The sequence below is a fragment of the Primulina eburnea genome, chromosome 2, assembly GCF_022965805.1.
Source record: "Primulina eburnea isolate SZY01 chromosome 2, ASM2296580v1, whole genome shotgun sequence".
NCBI classification, from domain to species: Eukaryota; Viridiplantae; Streptophyta; class Magnoliopsida; order Lamiales; family Gesneriaceae; genus Primulina; species Primulina eburnea.
In genome coordinates, this window is record NC_133102.1 from 33,896,039 (window position 1) to 33,922,873 (window position 26,835).

A 26,835-nucleotide genomic window follows, 5' to 3' on the forward strand; every position below is an offset into this window, starting at 1 on the left:
TACAACTGGACGTAAGTTTTGTTACGTTTAGACACGATTTGAAATTATGATATTGTCAGAATGGGATAGAATTCATATATGATGTTCTTGTCATGTTAGACACCATAAAATCGAAGTCAGATTGAAGAACAGACTTGTTATGTAATTGTTATGATTTTTGGAATCAATTTGACTGAGATTTCATATTAGATTTGTATTGTTATTGAGATTTTGAGTTGAACTGATACTGATTATGAGTTCTGGTATTATATCTGTGATGTTGGGACTGACAGGGTTATCGAGACTGTATTGTTATGCCGTCAAAACATCAGTTGATTGATATGGAACAGTTTCAGTAGTGACTTCGAATATATCAGGATATTATCGATATGGATTAAATTGTATATGATCCGATATTGATCAGTTTATGTTTTGATTTGTGCATTGATCAGAACAGATTCTGAATTGAGTTATATATTGATATTATATCTGTTCGGTATTGTTATTACCAGATTGGGAATGGACCGAGATAGAGTCGGGAATTCTTCTTCTTCTGAGCGAGAAGATAAAGGTATAAATCAATGTTGAGTTGGGATTGCACAACTCGAGTGAGGTTTGACTCGAGTTTCCCTAAATCACATACTTTATTTTATGGCATTGATATTTGCATTGATTGACTGATGTACTTGTTCTCTTGAATTATAGAAAGCAGGTATTAGTCGAGTAATCTTGTGACAGAAGTGCCTGATAGTGGTGGGATCGCCACGGGCACATTGCACGATGTCACAAGATAGTATAGGAATCTTGGGACATAGGTGCCTGATAGTGGTGGGATCGCCACGGGCACATTGCACGATGTCTCAAGATAGGATATTAGCGATAAAGCTACAGTCTATGACGGTTAGGTCAGGACAGCGGATGTTTGGTTATATCGAGTAAATAGAATTGGAATTTCTTCTATTACGGAATTCGATATAGGAACACCATATATGGTTATATCGAGTAAATAGAATCACTGTTCCTTCTATTACGGAATTCGATATTGGAACACCACATCTGGAAATCAGGATCCCTGGGCTAGGATTGAATCTAGTCTAAAACGTAGAGTCACGAGTCTGAGTGACAGTTATATTGATTTATATTTATTGATGTTGATTTATGTTCCTGAATATGGTTCATGTCCCTTTATGAAACCTGATATTGGTACATGTTTAGAATAGGAGTTATTCTTGATATTGATTATGTTCCTGATTAGGGTACATGTTTAGAACATGATTTAGTATGGTATTGATTCATATCCTGATTTTGATACATGTTGGAATTGTTTGCTATATGCTTTTATATTGTTTATATGATTGCATGTATACATGATTTATACTGGGAATGTAGTTCTCACCGGAGTTATTCGGCTGTTGTCTTGTTTGTATGTGTGCATGGCAACAGGTGGGATAGGATCAGGGTCAAGAAGAGAACGAGGCTGGACTAGATAGCGTGGAGATCCGGGCTTCAGAAGCAACTTAGGATTCAGTACTGATATGTAATTGAACCTAGTTGAATTATTGTAGATCATACATTAATTGTATGTTATGTTTAATATGTAATTTGAATTTAATTACATTACATTTCCGCTTCGTATTTCAAAAAAAAAAAATTTAGACCCTGTTTATTATAATTGGTTAAAATATTCCTAAAGACGATTAAGGAATGAATTAGCTTCCGGGTCCCCACATATATATAGCACAATAAATACTTGACCACATTTATAAGTTTTAGTATATATTATATACTTATAAGATAATAATATATAACATAATATAAATATGATTATTTAATTTATTGGAACCATTTTATTAAGTGGATATCAATATTGTTTGTTAATGTTAACTTTATTAAAATACCAAGAGTGGATCCTTTAATCTCAACTACTTAAATTAAAATCTGAACAATTAAAATTTACCCATTAAAGATTCAAACAATTAAAATAAAAAAGAAACAAAAACAAAAACAAAACAAAAAGACATTGTAGTGGACTTGTAATTACCTTAGGTTCGCTGTGGATACGATATCGGACTCACCGAATTATACTACTTGTGGACAACCTGCTCTTGGGAGTGCAACAATCAGAGTCGCAACATTGTGTTCAATGCTATCTTCAATCTGTCAAAGCTCTCCTGAAAATCAGATCCCCATACGAACTTAGCATTCTTCTTTGTCAAGGCGGTCATAGGAACCACAACAGAAGAAGCCCTGAATGAATTCCTGTAGTAACCTGCTCAACCCAAGAAGCTATAGATCTATTTCGCGCTCTTAGGCGCTGGCCAATCTCTGATTGCCTCTAACTTACTAGGGTCAACCTCAATACAATCCCGAGATACAATGTGGCCCAAGAATGCCGCCCGATCAAGCCAGAACTCGCACTTACTGAACTTGGCATACATTCGTCTATCCTGTAATGTCTGCAGTACGGTCCTCAGATGCTGGCTATGCTCCTCTCTGCTCCTCGAATAGATCTTGATGTCGTCAATGAAAAGTATGACGAACTGATCCAAATACGGCTGAAACACGCGATTCATGAGATCCATGAAGATCGCTGGCGCGTTCATCAAACCGAAGGGCATCACCACAAACTCATAGTGTCTGTAGCGCGTCTGGAAGGCTGTCTTGTGCACGTCAGACTCTTTCACCTGCAGCTGATGGTATCCGTATCGGAGGTCTATCTTCGAGAACACCGATGCTCCCTGAAGCTGATCAAACAAATCCTCGTTCCTCGGCAACGAATACTTATTCTTAACTGTGACTCTGTTCAGCTCTCTATAGTCAATGCAAAGCCTCATACTGCATCCTTCTTCTTGACAAACAGTATCAGTGCGCCCCATGGAGAAAAGGTAGGGCAAATGAAACCCTTATCTAGCAAATCTTGTATCTGGTCTTTCAGCTATTTCATCTCTGCAGGTGCTAGATGGTAGGGTGCCTTAGATAACGGTATTGTCCCTGGCATGAGCTCAATAGAGAAGTTCAACAATCTATCTGGTGGAATTCCTGAAACATCATCAGGGAAAACACTGGAGAACTACCTGACCAAATCCACTTCCTCGAGCCTCTGACTTACTGGCCCCGACACTGAGACAACGCTGGCTAAGAATGCCTGCAACCTCTCTGGATAAGCTTCCTAGCACACATGCAGGAAATGACGTGCGGCAACTGCTGGTGTCTGGCTGCCTCAAAAACAAATGGCCTACCACTGGGCGGTCGGACAGACACTGACCTTTGTCGAAAGTCTATGACAGCTTTGTTCAACAAAAGCCAATCCATACCCATAATGATGTCGAACTCCGGCAATGGTATCACTATCAAATCTGCCTACATCGTATATTTCTATAACTGAAGCTCCAATCTCTTCACTATCTAGGAAGTGAACATATGATCTCCGGATGGGATCGATACTCTGAACCCTGAATCCATCGCTACTGGTATGATTCCTAGTCTCTTGACGAAAGATTCGGACATAAACAAATGTGTAACCCCTGAATCTAGCCATGCATGCATGGCTACACAAGCAATATTATCCTCCCGGTGATCAAAGTAGTATCTGGCTCCGCATCAGGCTCCTCGGAATGCATCACATAAGCTCGGCCAGTAGTGGGGTCCATGTTATTAGGGCATTCCGCTGCTTTGTGACCCTCCTGCCCGCAATTGAAGCATCTATATGTCCCCCAAAAACACTTGCCGACATGGAACTTTTTGCACTGCGGGCATAGCTGTCTGTCATCTGGTTTAGGCGCCTCTGAAACTTGAGGAGGTCTCTGATGTTGGGGCCTCCTAACCTTACATTGGGACTTCTTCTGCCCCTGCTTCCTCCCCGAATATTGTTTCTTCTGCGGCTGGGAGCTAGACTGAGTCTGATGTCGCTTCCTCTGCATCTCAAAGTCTATTGTCCCACAGAGTCTGCTCCGCCTGAAAAGCGCAGGCGGTGGCCTCTTAATAACCTACCAGCCTAATCAGCATGACGTCGCTGCGAAGGGTGGGTCTCAGTCCATCTAAGAAATGCCTCAGCTTCTGGACGACATCTCTCGATATCATGGGCACAAAATAGCAGTCCCTGTCTAACTTGCGGATAAACACCGCCATAGACTAGTCCCCCTGGCGGATACTCATAAACTCCCTCGTCATGCGGCCCCTGACGTCAGCTGGAAAATACTTTCCAAAGAACATCTCCTTAAATCTGGTCCAAGTGAGAGTAGCCACATCCATTGCATGTGCAGCTCCCTCTCACCATAGGGACGCGTCATCCCTCGGCATATAAATGGCGCACCTGGCCTGGTCGTCATCTCTCATCTGTAGGTACTCAAAATGCAACTCCAGAGACCTAATCCTTCCATCTGCCACGAATGGATCGGTGGTACCCCCGAACTCCTTCGGGTTAAGCCGACCGAACTTGTAACCGAAAAACCAACCTACGTAAACCACATGTATGCAAATTATTTTAAATTTTTAAGTGCTTTATTTAATTGATTTTAAATGCTTGCATAATATTTATTATATGATTAAAAATATGATTGAATGATTAAATGTAAATATGACATGATTTCATGACATTGAAGGATTTTTCCTAATATTCGATAATAAGCACGGGAAAGGAGACCGTGGACGACCAAGACAAGAATACTTATTTTTATTAAATAATTGAAAGGATTCCTAATAGGAATAAAAATGATTTATTTTTTCTAAAAATGTTAGAGTTCAAATTATTTTATGAGTCGAGCTCGATTTTTCCCGGGAAGTCGGTTTTGGGCAAACAAGGAGTTTTAAAAGATCAAAATATTATTTTTGGGAAACTAATTTTATAAAATATTATGTTTTATTGAATAAGAGTTATTGGACCAAATTTAATTATTTAAAGTAGCCCTTAACCTTGCAAGCCCATTAGCATGTTGATTAAATTAAAAATAAGTTATATATGCTTTTAAAACACCATATTTTTCGTACCATAGCAGCCGAAAACACACACACACACACACACACAATAATTTCGAGAATTTTGGGAAGAAGAAAAGCTTGTGTTCTTCGTCGTTCGATCGTAAAAATCGCACCCTCGCCAACGATTTATTATTCGAGCGTTTAAACGCAAAGGCACGTATTTCTAAACTCTTTCAAAACGTCATACAAATCATAATATGTGTGTTTTAATTGATTATGCATAAAAAAAATATGGTTTTCTATTACTTTACGGTACGATACATATTTTCAATATTTTTACGATTTTACGCTTGTTGATGAAATGTTATGATACCCGAGGGTTAAAGCTGCCAATATATGATGAACTATGTGAATTTAAAAGAAAACAAAATCTAGAAACCGTAGAAATCAATCAAGAAAAGAACCGTGGGTTTGTATGGGTTGTGCAAAATTCAAGGGACTCGGTTGCGATGCGTGTTCACGTGGGGCTCATCCAGGTCTTGAGTAGGGTGCGTATGGGACGTGGGTTAGGGTCAGGAATTGTCCTAGCATGGCTAGGACTCCTTGGTCGCAGCTATGGAGGAGTCCCATGGAGCATGGACTCCTCGCGCGAGCTTGTGGTGTTGGCAGCAGCCAAGGGGGCTTGCGGCTAGGGCATGGAGGCTCATGGTGGGTCGTCTAGAGTCTAAGAAAGGTGGTCCAGGGTTGGGGCAGGGGCTGGAGTGACTTGGTTGCTTGCTGGCTCGAGAAAACGTGAGAAGCACCTTGGGCATGCGCGAAGGCTGTTGTTCACTTGCAGGTGGCTCGTGCGTGGGTTGAAGGGTGCGTGGGTTCAAGGTTCTGGGCTTGTTTGGGTCTGGGCGTGGTCCAGGGTTGGTTAAGGTTTGGTGGGCTCGGTGGTGGCTCGGTTGGAAGATTCCTAGTGTGGCTAGGAGTCCTTGGGCGAGAAAGCTTCAAGAGTGCAGTTCGGGTTCTGGTTCCACTAGTGTTTGAGCGAGCTAGGGTCTGGTTTTATGGGCTAGTCTTGGTCGGTAGGGTTCCTAGATGGGTTGTCTCGGGTTTGGCTCGAGGTGGCTCGACCATGGCTCGACTACATTGGAAGGTGGCTCGATGTGTTCCTTGAAGGGTCAAATTCGAGATTTATAAGAATAAAATTGAAACCATGGGTCCACGGGTGTAGTTCATGGCTCACAATGGTAGAATAGGTAATAAAAATGTTATGTTTAAACTTTCGGAAGAAAAGAATGAGTTTTGAAATTATCCGGAATTTAATCGCCTCACGAAACATTAATTAAAGAATTAATTGAAAAGCCTCTAATTAAGCCGAATAAAATTATGAAAAATTATATTTAAGTTTAAATAATTATTTGGAATAAACCATGTCATTAAAAGCAATAAAAAGATAAAATCGAGAATATTTACGTCTATGACAAAACGGTAATTTCACACTTGGAAAATACGTAAAAGTTTGGCAACTTCCCGAAGGATCATAACGCATGTTAAATGATATTTTATGATTTGAAATGATGATTTTTATGAAAATATAATATTTTATGATTTATGGTAAAGCTGTGCAATTTATATTGTTTAAAAGCTATTTTTGGGGAGCTATGATATTTTATGATTTTAAAAGAAAATGAAAAATGTTTTGAGGGATGTGAATTGACTGTGACAAATTATATATGATTTTGTGGGGATGTCGTGAGGGGAAAAGGCCCAAGAAGGGGCCCATTTACGGGAGAAGGTCTCAGAGGGATCCCATTTATAGGAAAATGCCCCAGAGAGAGCCCGTCTATGGGAGAAGGCCCCCGAAGGAGCCCCGACGATCATATTTTCATGGTGGAGCCTAGTGCCCACCCCGATGGATCATGTGCAGCTGAAGATCGATCAGTTGACCAAAAGATAAATGCTAGTCACTTTCGATGATCAAACTTCACCCAAAATGATAAAAGATTGAAAGTTTTACGATTAAATTGATATATGATATATGATTTATACTTAAAAGCTTTTTAAATGATTTATTTATGCTTAAATGATTTTTAAATGATTTTAAATGGTTTATTCTTGTTCAAAAGCTATTTTAAATTAAAGTATGATTTTAAATGCATGTGATTGTATATGTATTGTATGCTACTCATGTTTAGAACATCCTGAGTCATTAGACTCACTAGGTTCGTATGATGCAGGATTTGATATTTTATGGGAGGCGATGACGATTCAGTAGATCGAGTGTAGCAGTACACTCCCGAGGGACCTTTATGTTTCCGCACTAGATTGTTAAATATAAGATTTAAAAGATTTATGTTAATGATTTTAGTAGAGATATTTTTATGCTTTAATTTTATTTTATTTGATATTTTAAAGGTCGACGTAGTATTTTTCGTTAGTCAATGATTTAGGAAATTTTATTTGTGCCACTCGAGATTTAAATTGGTAAATTATTATGATTGTTGGATATGTTAAATCATTTAGTATTTTCGAGTTTATGATTTATGATTTTTTTTTAAAGTCGAGGTAGTTTCAGAACTGCTCATAAACATCAATATGTGAGCGGGGAGCCTGCTGAGTCTGCTCCATGAGCCTAACGATCCCCTCAAATACTTGGGTAGTGGGGTCTCCCAGCGGCGGCGGTGGCGGTCCTCTGCCACCTCCAGGAATCTCATCTTGCCTGTTTGTACTGGAAGCATGTCTGGGAGGCATATCTGAATACAGTGCAATTATAAATGTAACACATCATGAAATTAATCTAGTTTTTTTTTAAAACAATAAATCCTTAAATTGTAAAAGCAGTTAAACATGTACAGTAAATCTTCGTAGATGCTTAAATCATGTAAACATCCAGGTGATAATAGTAAATCATTTAAAACATAAAAGCTTACAAACTTGAGCTTTGAAGACTGAGCTGCAGAAGTTAGCGGCGGCACAACCCTATGCAGGTCCCCTGCTCTGATACCAACTGAAACGTCTACTTATTTGAAAATGCGGAAATAATTTTATTTTTATTTTTTTTATAAAGCACACATTTTAAAAAAACAAGCGTTCGAACATTTTGCATGCATTCAGTCCTACTTAAAATATCATTTAAAATTAATCATAGTATTTGCCAATAATAATATAACGGAACATAAACAAGTAAAAATCCTAACATCCAACAGTGAAATAAATCAGCGTACAAAAATACTCAAATCCCCTCAATCTCGTAAAATCATAAATGTGCGGAAACATGCGGTCATCGGGTGGTGTTGCCCCACCATGCCTGCCGGCTCAGAGTTCGACACCTCCAGTCACATCAATATCATGCTCACCTGCATCACACACGTCTAGTGAGTCTAAGGACTCAACACACCTGTACCAGAAATAGCAATTAGATATACATCGCACACAACAGTGAAAAATATTCTATAATCAACATACCTTTCATGAACTTTAAAAGATAATGTAAACGTGTCGTATGAATTTCGTGACATGTCAAAACAGCTCATCATTAACCATCATTCATCGTTCATCATTTGCTTTAGTGAATTCAGTTAATTAGTGATGACTATCGCACATCATTCATCATTTACGATGGATCCATAATACATGGAACCGCGGTACCCAGCGGCTATCCGACATCAGTGACAGTGTTACCCATCCATTGTGCCTAGGCCTCATCATCATCATTTACATATATATCTTAAGCATTTAGATATACTTTGATAGCCACAACTAATTCCAATTATTCAAAACATCACCATTTTCATCACTTATCAAAATTATGCACATGCCTAAATTTTCTTAAAATCAAGCAAGCATCGTATATTTCAGAAATTCATAAAAATCACGATCATGATGCATAAACATTTAAAAACATGACAAAATGTGCTCAGGGCGCTGCCAGGACTAAAATCTCACATCGGGTGTAAAATGACAATTTTGCCCATGAAAAGGCAAAATGAGTGTTTTACCCCTAGACCTTTAAATTTTGACCCGAAGCTCACCAAACTCCTTAAAATATCCCAAAAAATATTTAATTCTATTTATTAGATGTAAACTCGAGTCGTTTCGAAACTTAATCGATTCGATTTAAAACTTGGACCGAGGTCCTGGTTTTAACCTGAATCGACTCGAAACTTAATCAATTTTTTTCCCAACTTTTTACCACACCTTATAAACATCAATAAGGCCCTTAAAACCTCAAAACCAGACCCCTAGACTTTCGAATAATAGGACATTATGCTGCTGAAATTTCGCACCTTCCCTTTTTTACAAACTCTAGTACGCTACTTTCCATTTTGCGGTCCTAGCCCACAACTGATGGGACCAGCCAAGACTCAGCCTTCCCTAGACCACCCTAGGACTCCTCTGGACCCAATGAACCCATGGATACACTCCCATAAAAGCCACAGCTCAACCCCGATCGCTAATCCCCAAGAGAAGCCAAACTGTGGCCAACCCTCCTAGTCCCAGATCGATCGGCTTCCGGGGTGGATCCAACAGTAATCAAGCCCTCTGCAGCCATGTCTTAGACCCATCATAGTCTGGTCTAGGCCTTGGATCGGCCCTTGCACCGCCGGCTCCAATCCTTTCACTCGATCTTCCCAAACCGAGAAACCCGAGAAGCCATCGATGCGGACGCTTCCTCACACCCTCAGCCACCTATGACTCCAGCAACTATCCCTATAATCCTCAACATAAACAACCCCTTAACACTAGGATCTTGCAGCCCTCTTACACAAAATGCAAGAAAAACGTGAGTATAATACAATACAGTGAAAGATTCATGTCATGTTGAAGCAAAAACACCACAACATGAAAGATCTTTAAATTTTCGAACACACATAATAATTCCAGCATATAATGGCATGTATGAAGAGAAAATGGGAGGTACAAGAGTGCCTTGATGTAATTTACGCAATAAGATCGAAGAAACGAGCATCGGGGAATTGCCGGAGGAATTTTTTTTTGAAGGAAAAAGCTTGGCCGAGACTTTCAGTTGCAATTCACGAGGGGAGGTGTTGCTGAAGGAGAGGTGTCGGTTGTTGAGTGAGGGTTAGGGTTAAGGATAGTTAGTATAATATTTAAGTAGTAATTAAGGTGTAAATGGGCCTTAGTGGGGCTTTTAAAAGAATTAAAGAATTAAAAGGGTTTCAAGCCCATTAAATAATAAAAATAGGTCTATCAAGTTCAAACACACTTCTAAAAAATATTTTGTTTTGGTAAGTTTTTAAAATATTGCTCGAACCCTCAAAAGCCATTCGTTTCGATAAAATTTACGTACTGATTAAAAATATGCTCTGGCAGGTAAAAATATCCAACAAAGCCCATTTTTGAAAAATATATTTTAAAACAACTTATATTCATTAATAAAAATTAATCATGTACTTAAAATAATTTTTCCTGATAATTCCCCCGTCTCCGTTCCTCACTCAAGCGCGAAATGCAACTTAAAAAAAATCCTAATGCATGAACTTTTAAAATATCAAGGAATAAATCTTATGATGCAATAATTATGCATAAAATTCATAAAAATGTAATTAAACACATAATTTAAATAAAAACTTAGATTGCATGCATTCAGGTTACGTCTATTAAATTTCCTAGACCTTACACGATAAGTGAGAATCACTTGGACAGTCCTTGGGAGGGTTGTTTAGTGCATTATCACATGATCACATATATGTGTGAATGGATATATCCATGCCCTTGCCAATTAAACATGGAGTTTACCTACACATACTAGTCTCAAGTTCGAGCGACTTTTATCCTTGTTTAAGGCGGCTGATCCGACTAAGAACCTGTTTAGAATATACGGTACACTTCTTAATGAGTTTCATGATCTTATGTTGTGACGCAGCCCTCATGGTACCTATTATATATTCATGGAATTTATCTATGCAGCTTTCAAAGATATACATATAAAGTATAATGCCATAATCGAATAAAATCATAAAATATTATTAAAATAAATGTTGTTTTATATTAGAGTCAATAAAGCCCGAGCCACAAGTTGGCTTGTCGGGCATCTGTTCTAAGAAAGATATGTCAAAAACTAATTGCAACTGATTTTGATAATCTCAAAGATAAAGTGTTCAAGGATCTCTCAGGTCGATCTAAATATGTCAACAAATTGTTTATCCAACTAGATTACATGAGAAATAATTGTGCTTCAACTTCACAACTATCTACTATCATGATGCTCTTACACAGAACATGGATCTAGCTAGTGCATGACATTTAAAATTCGAAAATAGATTCGATTCACACATAGATCTCTGCAAAGTTCGAAACTATGTCATTCCAGATGACTTCAGTTTTACGCATTATGAAAAGATATGTGGCTGTCCATGGTGTTGACAAAAAAAAGAAGACAAAAAGCAAGACAAGGATATTGAGTCTAAAGCTGAATCTGTTTCAAAGAAGTTACAGAAAAAGGTGAAGACATAGAACATAGATTATTATTGTATTTGTTTATTTTATCAGTTTTCACAAGTTTTCAGTTTAATTATAGCTATATATCAGTTTATTTGATATTTTGCTTATCAAAATTAATCGTGTAGTTTTTTGCTTGAAGACAAATGGACTTATTGACTAATTTTGTCCAGCAACAAAAAGGGAAAAATTATTACAACATTTATTTTTTGGTGTTAAGAAATGATTTAAAGTAAACTGATCTAAGCTAAAGTGAACAAGCCTAAATCTGAGTCATTTAAACCAAACATAACTGACTATATCTATAAGCTAAACTGATATACCTAAATAGGACTGTTCAAACAAAATTGACTAGGACCTAAACTGAATTATATTAAAAGACTTTTTATCAAAATATTGATTTAGAGATCGTCATTCATTCTCAAGGACATCGGTTTATATCATAGAGCTAAACTTATTATTGGAAATTTTTTTTTACGTACCTTGTTGATACAGTCAAATTCAACCGCAGTACATTTTCTACCGATGTCAGAGAATGTTGACTTGGACAAAAGACGCATCAACAATTGTCCTTACTTTGAACGAACTTTTTTGAGTTTTGGGACCGTTTCTATTTGAAGTCTAAACAGAGATGAAGATCGGTTGAGAAGAAGTAACGAACCTACAGAACAAAAGATTATACAATAGACATCTGATTCAAGTTTTCAAGCTTACAAAACTGATCATATACTCGATCAAAATTTAAAAAATTGTATCTGATTATTAGAGATCATTAAGTGCTAGGAGCATTCATTGTATCCGAGAAAAACCTTAGTGTGAGCCTTCCCAAAAGGAAGAAAGGATGTTGTAGGAGCATGAATTATTCGAACATCTAGAAACAAACTTGTTTACATTTTACTTTCAATTTACCATTAAGTTTACATAGTCAAGCCATTATTTGATCTGTTCTAATCTAAATGTTTAGCTTATTTCCGCATATATTTTGTTAGCCAACTGACATTAAAAATTGAGAACACCAAGATCAATTTCTAACCAGACTGAATTATTTTTAAAGAAAGAAATATTAAGAAGTATTTTATTCATTCTTTCTTCTAAACATTTCAACCGATCCTATAAAAATAAAACATAAATTTATATTATATATTTATACATACATTATACAAATGTTCATACCCTTAATTGTGCGAATTTGTAACAGAAATTAGTTTTTACGAAAATACCATATATATTTAGATAATGAATATTATCTCTATAATTTACATATTTAACATAAATTCACGATCATTATCCAATTATTAATTAAAAATTATGACAAAATATTATAAATCAATCGATCTGTGGATTCATATTCATAATAGTAACTACATATTGAATTCATTGATAAAAAAAACAACTTTCTCTTTTCATTTAATAAATCAAACATGTATATATTTTCAAGTTTTTTTTCAAATTAATTTATGTGTTCATAAATATTCAATTATGTTAAGATATTGCGAGATAAAACTATTGGTCAATATATTATTTTTTAATTCTATATCTATAAAAATAATAATATTTAGGGCACACGCATAGTGTATGCCATGAGATGCTAGCAAAAAGATCATAACACATCACATACATCAAATTATCCAAATTTTTGTTTAGTAAAGTAGGGTTCTTATATTTTTTTGGATCTCACCAGTCCAAATCAATTTTGGACAATTAGGATTTTGAATCAACGAATTTACTCTCTTTATTGTTACACAAACAACACAAACCATGAATAACTAACTAGATTGCAACATTTGTGCCACGACTTACGAAGTACTAGTGCGGAAAGTTGAGAGTATTTTGCCATCTACGACATTTTATCTGAAATTGGTAAAATTTTAATAAAAATATATACAAATATAATAAAATAGAGAGATAAAAATAAAATAAAATATAATAAAACAAAATAAAACAAAATAAAATAAAATTGATGAGCAGGTGGGTTGGTCAACCGGATCGAGCTTTTCGGAGTTTCGGATCAAAGTAGATCTCTGTCCGAATTCACCAAAAGAAGAAAACAGATTAGCTCTGGATTTGGGGGGTTGGGTTTTACACACATACATGCATGGCTCCTCTGTGCCTCTACTCCACTGGCCCGGCGTGGCCGCAACGAAATCACACAGGAATTCGAAATCACTTCTCTATTTGCAATTGCACTCCTCGAGCCCGATCCTTAATTTCGTCTTCTGATACGAGGAAAATGGGAGTATTTGTGCTGTCTGATTTGCACACGGATTACTCGGACAACATGAGTTGGGTGAGATCTTTGAAGTCCCGCAGTAGCGAGGATGTGCTTTTGGTTGCCGGTGATGTGGCCGAGACTTGCTCTAATTTCGTTCTCACTATGTCGCTCTTGAAGGACGAGTTCCATCGTGTTTTCTTTGTCCCGGGGAACCACGATCTTTGGCTACGGAGGGAGAAAGCTGACCACGTAATCTTTCACTTCTCTCATTTATATTCTCGTTTTATAAAAAAAAAAGGGTAAGGAATTGGTAAGTATCAAATGATATAAATCCAGATATGAGTGAGTACAATTGCAAACTGCACAAAAGGATTTTGTTTATACCTCCTTACAAGTTTTTCTATGTGATTTTTATTGTTGTTCAGTTGGGTTCTCTCGATAAATTGGATAAGTTGTTGGATGCATGTGAGAGACTTGGAGTTGAAACTACACCTGGCATAGTTGATGGATTGGGAGTTATCCCATTGTACTCTTGGTATCATGAGGTAAATTTGACCTTGAATCTTCGCAATGCTGTATCAAATAACCTTTTTATTCTTGGTCTGAGTCCTCGGTTCATTTTCATGACCTGGCTTCTTCCAGAGCTTTGATGGGGAAAGGGACATAACTGGAGTTCACATCCCTTCCTTGGAGATGGTGATTAACTTTCTTTTTCCTAGTAAGGATTTCGTTTTTTTAATCCTCACCGGACACCTGTGCTCTCAGAAATTTAGATTTGAACCGCCATTTGATGTGTTCTGTTTCTCTGGTGCATTTGAACACTTAACTCTAGTCTTTACAACGGCCACATTGTGTAAACTTTATATATTTCTGTTGGAGAAAATCCACATAAATTATAAAATCCATAATGTTAAATCATTAAGAATTTGACTGAAAACTTAAGCGGAAGCATACCTGAAACTATAATTCTGAATTTTTTAGAACGCGTCTTGATCTTCTAGATCTACGTGTTTCTTTCTTGCGAGAATCCTTTAGTTTTCTTTTCGAACTATTTTCTTAATGTGAGAGAAAAATAGGGAACGTGAATGTGCGCGATCTGGAGACCATGGCCTATATTTAGATAATGTCTCTCGTTATCTTCTCCTATCATAAAAAAGTAAATTACGCTTATGTCTTTGCGCATTAAAAGCTTACAACCTATATACATTAAACTCCAATGACCTGAAATATTAATTGAACACTTTATTTTGGGTTTAACTTAACCGACAACCCACAATAAATAATTCACATATAAACCCATATAAATAAAATTTATCCAACAATCTCTCGCTTGGGCTATATGCCTAACCTTATAAATTATCTTTGTGAAAATAAACTTATGAGCTTAAAAATGTTGTCATTCCGAAATATATCTATAACTAATCTGGTCCATCAATCACATCAACATAGAATCAAAGCAGTATTCGCTACGCTCAAGGTAACTAGACCCATCAGTGGTCGTATATGCCAACGCAAATGAATGGCTTGGATTATGAAATGGATGTGTAGCCTGAGAATTTCATATAAGCTCAAGATTGAAATGCGCCACCAAAGCCATTATAATCCTTAAAAAGTCTTTCGAAGAAACCGAGAGAAAGTCTCTTTATAATCAATGTATTTTTTCTATGTAAAGCCTTTAGCGACAAGTCGAACATTATATCTTTTCACATTGCCTTTTGAATGCCTCTTGGTTTTAAATACCATTTTCAACCAATGGGCTTTTCGTACCTTTAGGCAATGGTACAAGACCCCAAATGTTATTCTCTTTCATGAACTTTATCTCCTTATTCATGGCATCATTCCGCTTTTGATAGTTAGAACTTTCCATGGCTTGACGGAAATTGATAGGATCTCCTTCATCATTCCAATGTTTGCCTCATGTTCTTGAAGAAATACAATGTAATCATCTGGCATTGCATTTTCGGCTCTCTAATGGATCTCCTTAATGGCATAGGTTCTGGAGGTGCTTGAGTTTGTTCAGTTGGAATGGGAGGATCTCTAATATTGTTTCCTGTATTATGTCTTCGTCAAAGTAAGGAATGTGATCATAATCAATGTCCAATACAGCTGTGGGAATATTTACATATTCCTCTTCAAAGGCAATATCTTTTACTTATCTCCCCCCGCAAAATCAACATCCTCAAGTACCAGGCATTTTCCGACTAAAAAATCGACTTGCTTGTAGGATCATAAAACTTGTACTCCATGATGAAAATATTCAATAAAATGACTGTCTTTGAGCCCAATTTCTTTTCATTAGGTTTGTAAGATTTTGCCTTAGCAGGACATCCCCATACGTGCAAATCCTTAAGACTAGGCTTTTTGCCTGTTCCATGTTCACAAGGGGCTTTGATCGCTGCCTTAGTTGGGACCCTGTTAATGATATACGAGGTGGTCCTTAGTGTTTCACCCCAAAGTGATTCCAGTAAGGTGGAATGATTAATCATACTCCTCACCATGTCCTTAAGCGTTCTGTTTCATCTTTCAACAATACCATTCATAATGGGCGAACCTGGCATAGTATACTGTGGGACGATACCGCATTCCTCTAGGAATCTAGCAAAAGGTCCTGGACGTTGTTCACCTAAACTGTCATATCTACTATAGAATTCACCACCCAGGTTAGATCTGACGCTTTTAATCTTCAAGTCAAGTTGATTTTCAAATTCAGCTTTATAATTTTTGAACATATCTAATTACCGTGCTTTTTCATGAATGAGATAAATAATGTCATATCTTGAAAAATCATCTGTTAGCGTTATGAAATACTGTTGACCATTCCAAGAATCCGAAGAAAATAAACCACAAATATAAGTATGTATAAGTTATAAGACACCTGAACTCCTGTTGACTTCAAATCTCTTTTTGTTGGTTTGTTTTTCCTTTATACAATTAACACAATTATTAAAATGTATAATCAAAAGATTCGGGAATTTCGTCTGACTCAAGTCTCCTTATTCTTTTTTTAAAGATATGACCTAATCTCTTGTGCCATAATGCAACTGAATTATCACTGTTTAATTTTCTTTTGTACCCCTACTTATTTGCAGGGATTCATTAAATGAAGCCATAACATCCAAAAAATAAAGATTATAGTATCCAGTTAATAATGAACGAGAATCAACCAATTTTCAATAATGAAACAAGCTGAATATTTCATTTCTAAATGAACAAGAATTACCGAATTTGTCCAATGCAGAAATAGAAATGAAATTCCGTCTAAAAATGATACAATGAATGTTTCAAAAATATCCAAATATATTCAAGTATTTAACAATAATTTAAATTTCCCTATTGCCTAAACTTCAACTTTGTTGCCTGTCCTTCGAGGTAGAGGCATAATGAACACTTTCTGTCTTGTCTTGCTTCAACCTTTCCTCTTCCTGAACACAGTGCGAGGCGGGTACCACAGCGCGCTTTCACCTGCTTGGATAGACTGTGGCGCGGGTCACGCCCAACTCGGTGCTGTCATGGTATCCTGGAAAACTGTATCCGCATGAAGCGTCGTTTTTTCAGCGCTGAAACGTTGTAGAAATTGGCCAGCGACCCTGTAGTTTCGAATTTATGAAGATTTATAAATATATATATATATATATATATATATATATATATATAAAATACTTAACCGTAATTCGAAACAATCAACCTGAATCCATGAAAAAATTGTTTAAACCAAAATATTTTCTAGATCTGAAGTCATATAAAAAAATTTCATATAAAATTTTCTTTTCTAGATCTGGATCCAAAAATATCCCAAACTTTAAACAAATCTCAATAATTTTCAGAGAATTAGGTATGTGATTGCGAACGATCTAGGAACTATGACCCATATACAAATAACGTATATCAATATCTTCTGATATTTCTGATTTAGCCCATCATAAAAATATAAATTATACTTATTTCTCTACATATTAAAGGATCACAACCTATTAGATTCACTAAAGTCCATACTTAATTATTCACATATAAGCTCATATAAATAAAAGTGATTCATCATTTTCATGATCCATATATTTGGGTGATTACACCTGTCCTGAGATATTGAATGTTGCGCTGTTAGGCATGCAAAGACTTTCATATATGCAAATGGCCTGATGATTTGAAAAAGGAAGAGTCTTCGCTTGCTAAGCATTTTGATGATTTGAATGACAAGAACTGGGACGTAGTCGAAGATATCCAGAAGAGATGCAGCCATATAATTTCATTCTCTCACTTTGTTCCGAGGTCAGTCAATCTTTTTTATGCATTTAGAAGCTATTTGATTTTGTTGGGTACTCATGCACACACCATGACGTCTCAGAATGGTTACCTCCTTTACAAGTGTTTTGTAGAATGAATTCGTAGATGCAGTAGCATCTTATAATTTATGTCGTCCATCCTATGTGCAATGTAAAGCTTGACTCAGTCTCTGATCATTTTTTTTGTGGACTCAATGCATTCCCTTAATTAGTTTGATATTCCCTTCTTTAAAATAGATTAGAACAGCTTACTGTGTCAATAAGCTTCAATTGGAAGTTAAAATATATGTAGCTCGATGTGCTTCCATTTATAAAGATATACTCCTTACTCAATTGGTTGTTTTTATTTAAAATAAAGTGATTTTAATTTTACTAACTCACCTTATTTGGAGGGACTTTTCGGATAAATTGGCTTCAACCAGTTAATCTCAATATCTGAACAGGCTGGATGTTGAATAAGCTGTGTCGGCATAGTTTATTTCTTCTGTTATCCTCTAAACTCGTAAAATGGGAACAGTATAATTGTGAAGTGCTGGGAAAGTTTTTTGTTTTTGGCTCTATTGTTTTCTGATATCTGCATTTATATCAATTATCACATATCAACGGATAAACCTCTTTATCCGTTGGCACAAGCATTTCAATTGGAGGAAATACATATTTGCAAACTCTTTTGTGCAGGCAAGAGCTGTGCCCTGAAAAAAGAATGCTTTTCTATCCAAATCTCCCAAAAATCATTGGTTCCATCTATCTTGAGAACAGAATAAGATGTATACATGGAGCTCGAGGGAGTCCATCAGCGTGTCATGTGTTCGGTCACACCCATTTTTGTTGGGATGCTATTCTTGATGGTATCAGGTAGTTATAATCAACTCCCCAATCACATATCCAACAAACAATTGTTTTCAATGTGTTAGAAAATCACTTAGATATTGTGTTGTGTAACTGAGTTTTCACTGTCTAGGTTATGGCTTCGTAACAGTTTATGTTTCAATATGTTTTTTGAAAGAAACACAACCTGTACCCAGAGGGCGGCTTGGCTCTGAGCCTCTATACTCTACGACTCTACCAGTAAATAAAATGCACAGGTCAAAGTATATACGGGGGAGAATTAGGCTGAAACTTCTTAGTGGAATACAAACAATACCAGACTACATAGCAATCTGGAATAAGAGAGAGCATAATCCTATCTAACATAAACCCAGTTCAATTATCTCTCAAAAGATAGCTAGGTTCTTCACAAAACACCTATTTGACTAAAACATTAATTACTGCATTGTTCTGTAGGTGTTGTATCACCCTCCCTATAGAGGTGAGAAAATGAGACTATCGATTAAATCCTTGTTTTGATGATTAAATGCAGGTATGTGCAAGCGCCATTAGCTTACCCAAGGGAACGACAAAGGAAAATGAATGGAGGTGAAGAATGGCTGCCATTCTGTATATACGAGGGTGGACATTTTGCAGAGAAACACTCCCCTTGCTATTGGTCTGATTATTACTCAATCAACCCCAGAACTCCTGATATCATTGAGCTTGCCCCTTGGGTTGCCAGGTTCTACAATACTAAAAAGTAGGATGATAGATGAATTATTATATTGTTAGTGTCCTTTTTTAGGCAAATGAGAAGATAGGGTCTCTGGTGCTGCATAGGATTTTATTCATTTCTTTGTCTTCTTTGTATTGGTATGCTGCAGCATCATAGTATATATGGACTTGTATCTTTTTATTTAAATAAATCACAGCTCAATTTTATTTAAATAAACACAAAAGATTTCCCAAATGATTCACAAGTAATAGAATAGTTGGTTTTGTACGACTAAGATAGTAGCTTTTCTTGTATCACATGGGGCGGAGGTTCTTTAATCGAACCTGTCATCATCTTTATAATCGAACCACTCCTCTTTATTAAGAGAAATGACCGTTCACCTAGAATCGAACTTGTCATTTATTGGTGTACTGTTTTCTCCAATCCAATACGCAATAGAAATTTAAATTTTTTTTTTTGACGGGCATCGTATGATTTAAACCAAATTTGATTTACATTTACGTTTAAGAACACTGGACTCAAAATCAGTCCAAGATTAGTGACGTTGGTCTTTCTTATAAATTCTTACGAACGATCTGTTGGAATCAACCACCTTCGTCAATATTTTGAATTAGGTCAATGATAAGAATTTATAAGAAAGACCAACTTCACTAATCTTGAAGATATGCTGGAATCAACCACCTTCTTCAATATTTTGAATTAGGTCAATGATAAGAAACTGGGTTTATCGTATAGATCGTTTCGATCATCGGAATTTCAGAAATCCAACGACGGTGTGGCGAAGTCGGGGAAGCGGCGCTGTGGAGGAAGTTCCCGAAAATTGTGAGGGAGAGAAAATTTGTCGGTAAAAAGTTATAGGTGTTGTTCAACTACTGAATACACATATATTAAAAGTTTCTTCCTGATCAAATCAAGAGTCTAAATTTTTCAGTTTCTACTTTTGAAAATACATGCATAATTAAATTATTATCAACTTTTGATAATACTGTTGAAAATAAGAGTTGAAATTATTGAATGTTGAAAATAAGAGTTGTAAATATTGAAAATTAGTGTGTGATGATGTCTGCAATGATATATTTATTTTTGGATTATTTCCAAAGAAATTTTATAAATAATTATCTCAATTTGTGAAGAAAAAACACAATTGAGTAGAGAAAATTTTATAAATTTTGTAGTTTAATATATTTTGTGAGTTTAAGATTTTTACTTTTTACCGTAAATTTTTACTTTTAACATGTTATTAGCACGATACTCGAAGATTCTCCATATTTTTCCAAGTTCCAAAACACAAGAAAAATATTAGAATATTCAAACGTAAGAATATTTATTTTACTGTTTATTTATTTTTATTGTGTATATATTTAATATATAATATCATATTATTCTATAAAAATGGCATATGACACCTCATTATAATAACGTGATGTTTTGTGTTACTGTTTATTTATTGTATATATATATATTTGAATAATATCAAGTTATTATATAAAATGAGTCTATGACACCTCACTATAATAACGTGATGTGATTATTTCACTGTTTATATATTTTTATTATGTTATCTAATAATTATATATATATATATGTGTATATATATATATTTGTATAATGTCACAGTATTATATAAAATGAATCTCTAACACGTCATTATAATAATGTGATGTGACATACATAATTATTTAAACATGATTAACAATATATACTTAATATTATTTCCATAAAATTTACCTACGCATAAATTTAATTTTTTAACATTTTGTAATGGTCATAAACGACTAATTTTTACTCTATAAATATGATTTACAAACACATTCATTCACTCCAAACTTACTCTTCCTCTCGAAAAATTTTCATCAAAATTTTCGAAAAAGAAGAAGCAGAAGAAAATTCATTTAAGGTTATTTTGTATAATTATTTTTGTTATTATACTCACTAGTTTTGTATTTATCGGAGAATATCCGCCTCGCTTTTTTTCTTTATTTGTAAGAATGCTTGTAAGTATAATTTATCCGTTATTTTTTATTGTCTTGATAGATTTAGAACTTAACTAATAAAATCCATTGTTATTTTTCTAGTACCACCATGTCAAATTTGACAAAGTTCGAATTTGTTGTGCTCGACATTACGGGAAAAAATTATATGTCATGGATTCTTGATGTAGAAATGCATCTTGAGTCATTGGGTTTAAATGAGACCATTAAAGAAAATAGTATCTAATCATCACAAGTAAAAACAAAAGCTATGTTATTTTTGCGTCGACATCTTGATGAATGATTAAAATATGAATATCTTATTGAAAAAGACCCCGTGATTTTATGAAAAATATTTAAAGAAATATTTGACATATAAGAGAAATTATACTTTCGACCGTCCGTGATGAATGTAATATGTTAAGATGACAAGATTTTAAGAAAGTGATTACAATTCGACTATGTATTGAATAATCTAGTAATTGAAATTTTGTTGACATGATGTTAAAGAATCGGAAATGCTAGAAAAAATATTTGTCACTTTTCACGAATCAAATATAACTCTACAACAACAATATAGATTGTGTGAATTTGCGAGATATTCTGAACTTATTGCATGTCTGCTTGTGGTGGAAAAGAACAATGAGCTGCTAATGAGAAATCAGCAGTCTCGACCCACTGGATCGGCGGCATTTTCAGAAGTAAATGATGTAAGTAAAAATTAATTTAAACCCAGAAACCAAAATAAAATTCAAAGAAAAATTTTTCGTCGAGGTCGTGGTCGTGGTCGTGGTCGTGGTCGTGGTCTTGGACGTGAAAATGGTCGTGATCGTGGTCGCAGCCGTGGTTTTGAAAACAATCGAGATAAGTACGTCTATAACTCATCTTAAAAGGGCGTCACGAACTACCTACTAAAAAGGCATGATGAGAACATGAATGTTAATGAAAATCACTCAAAACGATTTAAAAGTTCTTGTTTTAAATGTGACACTCCAGGACATTGTTCTCGTATTTGTCGAGCCCTCGTGCACCTTTGTAAGCCCTATAAAGAATCATAAAGGGAAAAGAAAAAAAGACCAATTTCACTGAACACTATGACCGTTTGAGTGATTCAACTCATTTTGATGCTACAGATTTCTTGAATGGTTACTCTGAAAATTATCAATATATTGGTGGAATAGAAATGTAAAATATAATATTTTTCAAAATGCTCATATGCTAATGTTTTATTGTATAATTATGATATGAATTATCATGGAAGTTTGCATACCTGATAGTGATACAGCGCACACTGTTCTTCGAGATAAAATATATTTCTTGGAACTAAAACCAACAAAAACAATGGTGAATACAATATCAGGTCATGTAAACTTGATTAAAGGTTGGGGTAAAACACATTTTTGTTAACTAATAGTACAAAATTTCTGATAAATTTGATCGAGCAAAACTTGCACAGTAAAATCCCCAATAAAATATTATTTTTTATGCTCAAAATTAATCGCAAGTGCACGATGTCAAGTAATAATATAGTGTACAAGAGTACGAGTATCGTTCCACTGAAGACTGTGTTTAACAATTATTATTTTCAGTTATTTAACATTTAGCAACGAAAATTGAGTTGTGTGATTATTCCTACTATACTCAAATAAATATGCAATTAAAATGATTCAACAAGTAATGAATGAGAATTTAATCTAAAATGTTGAGTAAAATTCAATGAGAAATGGATTTCTTGGGAATCTCGGTTCACCTACCCCTCGTTTATTAATTAATTCGTTCGATCGTGATCTACGCTTCCGACAAGATTTCCTAATCTATTGAACATACTCTCTCGAGCTATGCCAAACTAATTCTACTCAATGAAGTAATTAAATGTCTTTAATTATTTATCAAGAGCAAATCGCATTTCGATCTATGAAATCCCCTAGTCTTCGACCTTAAGGACTATGACTATCGGCACGTATCCAATTTCATATATCTATGTAAATTGTAGATCCGCGAATTATACTACTCGTTCCTATCACAAGTTATTCTCTCGAACTCACTCGCAATATAAAGACGTTGTTAAAGTTAGCTACGCTCTAACAACACGATAAAACAGTAGTAAAATCAAGAATAATGCAAAATCGAAATATAAATTAATTCAAATCAAGGTTCGGGGTAGGATCCCCTTAAATTCCAACAAATAATAAAAGGTTAGCTGCTAGAATTCATAGTTAAACTAAGCAAAACAATATTTAAAAGATGAAAACTAAATTAGAAATACTAGATTTGATGAAAAACACAAAGAACGATGTCCGGAAATCGGCGAATCTTCAATCCAAGCACTTGCTCCAAGCTTTTCTCCTTTTTTTCTCCTCCTTGGCTGCTCAATCCCCCTTCAAAAATCGTGCCTAGGGAATATTTTCTCCAGACTTCTCTTTCCAAGTTGAATGCAAATCAAAAAGGGAACTTTCCATTGTCGCGCCGCGCTGGGGCGGTCAAGTTTCACCGCCCTAGCGCCAAGTCCTCTGCCCTTTGGTTCTCTTCGCAGCCTCTCGCACTGGGGCGGTCAAGTTTCACCGCCCGAGCGCGGGGTCTTCTGTTTTGAGTCTTCAGCATCTCGCGCTGGGGCGGTCAAGTTTCACCGCCCTAGCGCGAGGTCTTCGGCCTTAAATCCTCTTTTTGGTTGATTTTCTCCATTTTTCTGCACATTAAGGTAACTTCAGTGAGCGGTGATCAAAGGTAATAGACTAAGAAGAAATAACCAAAATGCAGACCTCATAAACTCTAAAATGATGCAAACTATGACTCCTACAATACATTAAAACACGTAAATATGACCTCTATCAACCCCCCCATACTAACCTTTTGCTCGCCCTCGAGCAAAAATAGGTTGCAAGATATAACAACTTGAGAAGTAGTACATCGGTGCATTCACGGTTCTGGTTTGCCTCAGTGAATATCAACACATACTTTAACCACTAATTTATTAACACAAGACACTAGTTTCAAATTTCACTACGAAGTTTCGACATTACGTTCTTTCATGGATGTGTAAAACAATGTGTGTGTGTGTGTGCAATGTTGGCTCAAGCATCATGCATTTCCATAGTAAAGATTTCAACGCCGTCAGAGACTTTAATCTACACTTCAGTGTACAATCCCTTTCTCTCATCCCTCTTCCCTAACACTGATACACAACACAACTAAGTAGGGCTTGGTATGAACAAAAGCATCAATGCAAGATAAGGGTGTCTCGAGCAGGTTGGAACGGACAATGAGGGAGGTGTAGTGATGTAATGATTGCGCACTTTCAGACTTTGCGTCTGATTTCCTTCAACTCCATACATCTCCATTCTTTTAGCCCAGGAATAGAATTTCATTCCTTTATTTGGCTCTCCCACACCTTACATCTCCATCTTTCACTTTTTTTTTGACGTTTTGTTTTGTGTCGCAATCTTTCATTTTCTATTCTCCCTCAGACAGGGACAAAAAGTATGGGCGTGTGGTGTTGTCCACTCTCAAGGGTGCCTCAACAAGATTCGATAATGGTAGGTATAAGAGTGCAGATATCTCAACACAAGTATTATCAGTAAGCTCAGTTCAATGAATTAGTTTAGCAAATATGTGCCTACTCAGTGTTCATATCAAAGGATGTGTTCAAGTTCAAGTTACCTAGTGCATTTCAAATTCCCCACAGGCAATGTCCGATTTCACTATGTCATGCACTTTGATTTTGCCAACATTTGTGCCGATTTTTCATTATCCATTTCAGATTTTCATGTGTCCATCTCTTGTGTATTCTAGACTAGTGCCGTGAAAATAACAGTGGTCATGTGTATGTGTATCCCATTCAACATCATCATTGGCTACCATATATCATTCTAGCACCAACTATACATCACTTCTCAGCTGACAACAACAAACATGAGATAAATTCAATCCGAAAGCAAAATGAACTAAACAACCAACCGATACATAATATAACTAAATAACCAACCGACATACGACATAACCGGAGTAAATGCCCACCCCCCCCAAATAGAAACGTGCACTGTCCCCAGGGCGCAACACTTACGAAAACAATGATGCAAACGATCAGACCAGGAGTTACAACTGCAGACAAAATGCACGGTAAATAAAAGCAGAAAGTAAACGCAAAATAAAGGGAAACGGGAAGACTCCCCTGATCACTGGTCATCCTCCTCGTCATCGGGTGGTACAACTCCATGCTCCACATCGTCGGCCTGAGGATAAGCACACTGGAAGGGGAAAGGAGGCGGGTATGCCGGTGGTGGTGGGTAAGCTACGGTGTCCATGCCCATGTGCAATGCCATCCCACGGACCAGAGACTCCATCGATGTCATGTGTGCGCTATTGACAGTGTTATACTGATCTTGATGGACCGCAAAGACACCCAACTCGTCAAATTTTTCAATAATGGACCGGCGGCGAGGCTGTGGTGGTGGTGGTGGGTGGTTGGCGGCCGCCTCCTCCTCAGGTACCTCTGGGAAGTCAATCGCACGCTTGCCTCTCTTTGTCTTCACCCACGAGACGTCAATGGGCCTCATTGGTTGTAGCCATTCATCCTCCACATTAACGACTACCCCGGCTCGCACACACAGCTCGGTAATAATAGTAGGAAAGAATAGGGCAATGCTCGAGCTATGTATGGATTGCTGGATCTGCGAAAAGATCACTCGACCCACATTAATGGGTATCCTTTCTACCAATGCGTACATCATGATGGCGCGGTCCTTCTGAACGTCACTGGTATGTGACACTGGCATCAATCGTTTGGATAGGAATGCATACCACATCGCGGGTTTGAACAACAAATATTTTTCCAGAAAGCAACTCGGAGTCTTCCACCTAGCACCCGGGTAACATATAGATTGCAAAATGACTTCGAAATTGGGATATGCGATCAGCGCCTCTAAATAAGACTCATCAACTACAGGGGTAGCTAATAGTGCATTTATCGTGATTGAGTCGAAAGAAACTAGCTTACCCCGTACCATAGCCGCGCCATCAGTTCTCTCGGCGGCGTTGGCATAGAATTCTCGCACAATCGGAACCACCGCGGCCTTAGGTGGCGCACAAAAGGATTCCCATCCCCAGTTCGCAATAGCCCGCATCAAACCCAATGACCCTGAAGATAATTCAAACCCCCGCTCCGGAATGGGGAGCCTATGAACTTTGGCATGTTCATATCTCTGTCGTGCTTCCTCGGTGACAAATTTACCTCGAATACTAGAGGATGAGGAGGAAGAGGCGTGTGTTACCTTGGATTTATTCGGGGCCATGAATGAATGTGTGTGTGAAGAGTTGCCAAGGTTAATCTGCGTGGCTGTCCCGAATTTGAGTGAAGAGTGGAGTCACCAACTGATTGAGTGCTCTAGGAGTGTAGGAACCCGGGAATCTGCAATTCAAGAAAAAATTTGAAGGTGAGGGGCGATTTGTGCAGAGTGTTCGGTGTGGGAGGGGAAATGGGGCGTG

The 26,835-nt window shown here is 36.5% G+C and overlaps 1 protein-coding gene across 1 annotated transcript; it reads left to right on the top strand.

The window, feature by feature from the left end:
- Positions 1 to 13,389: 13,389 nt before the first annotated feature.
- Positions 13,390 to 19,619, top strand: LOC140824656 (uncharacterized). Its single transcript, XM_073186212.1, has 6 exons — positions 13,390 to 13,807; positions 13,984 to 14,103; positions 14,201 to 14,254; positions 17,661 to 17,824; positions 18,517 to 18,693; positions 19,199 to 19,619. The coding sequence occupies exons 1-6, from the start codon at positions 13,442 to 13,444 to the stop codon at positions 19,410 to 19,412; spliced, it is 1,095 nt and encodes a 364-aa protein (XP_073042313.1). The 5' UTR covers positions 13,390 to 13,441; the 3' UTR covers positions 19,413 to 19,619.
- Positions 19,620 to 26,835: the final 7,216 nt, after the last annotated feature.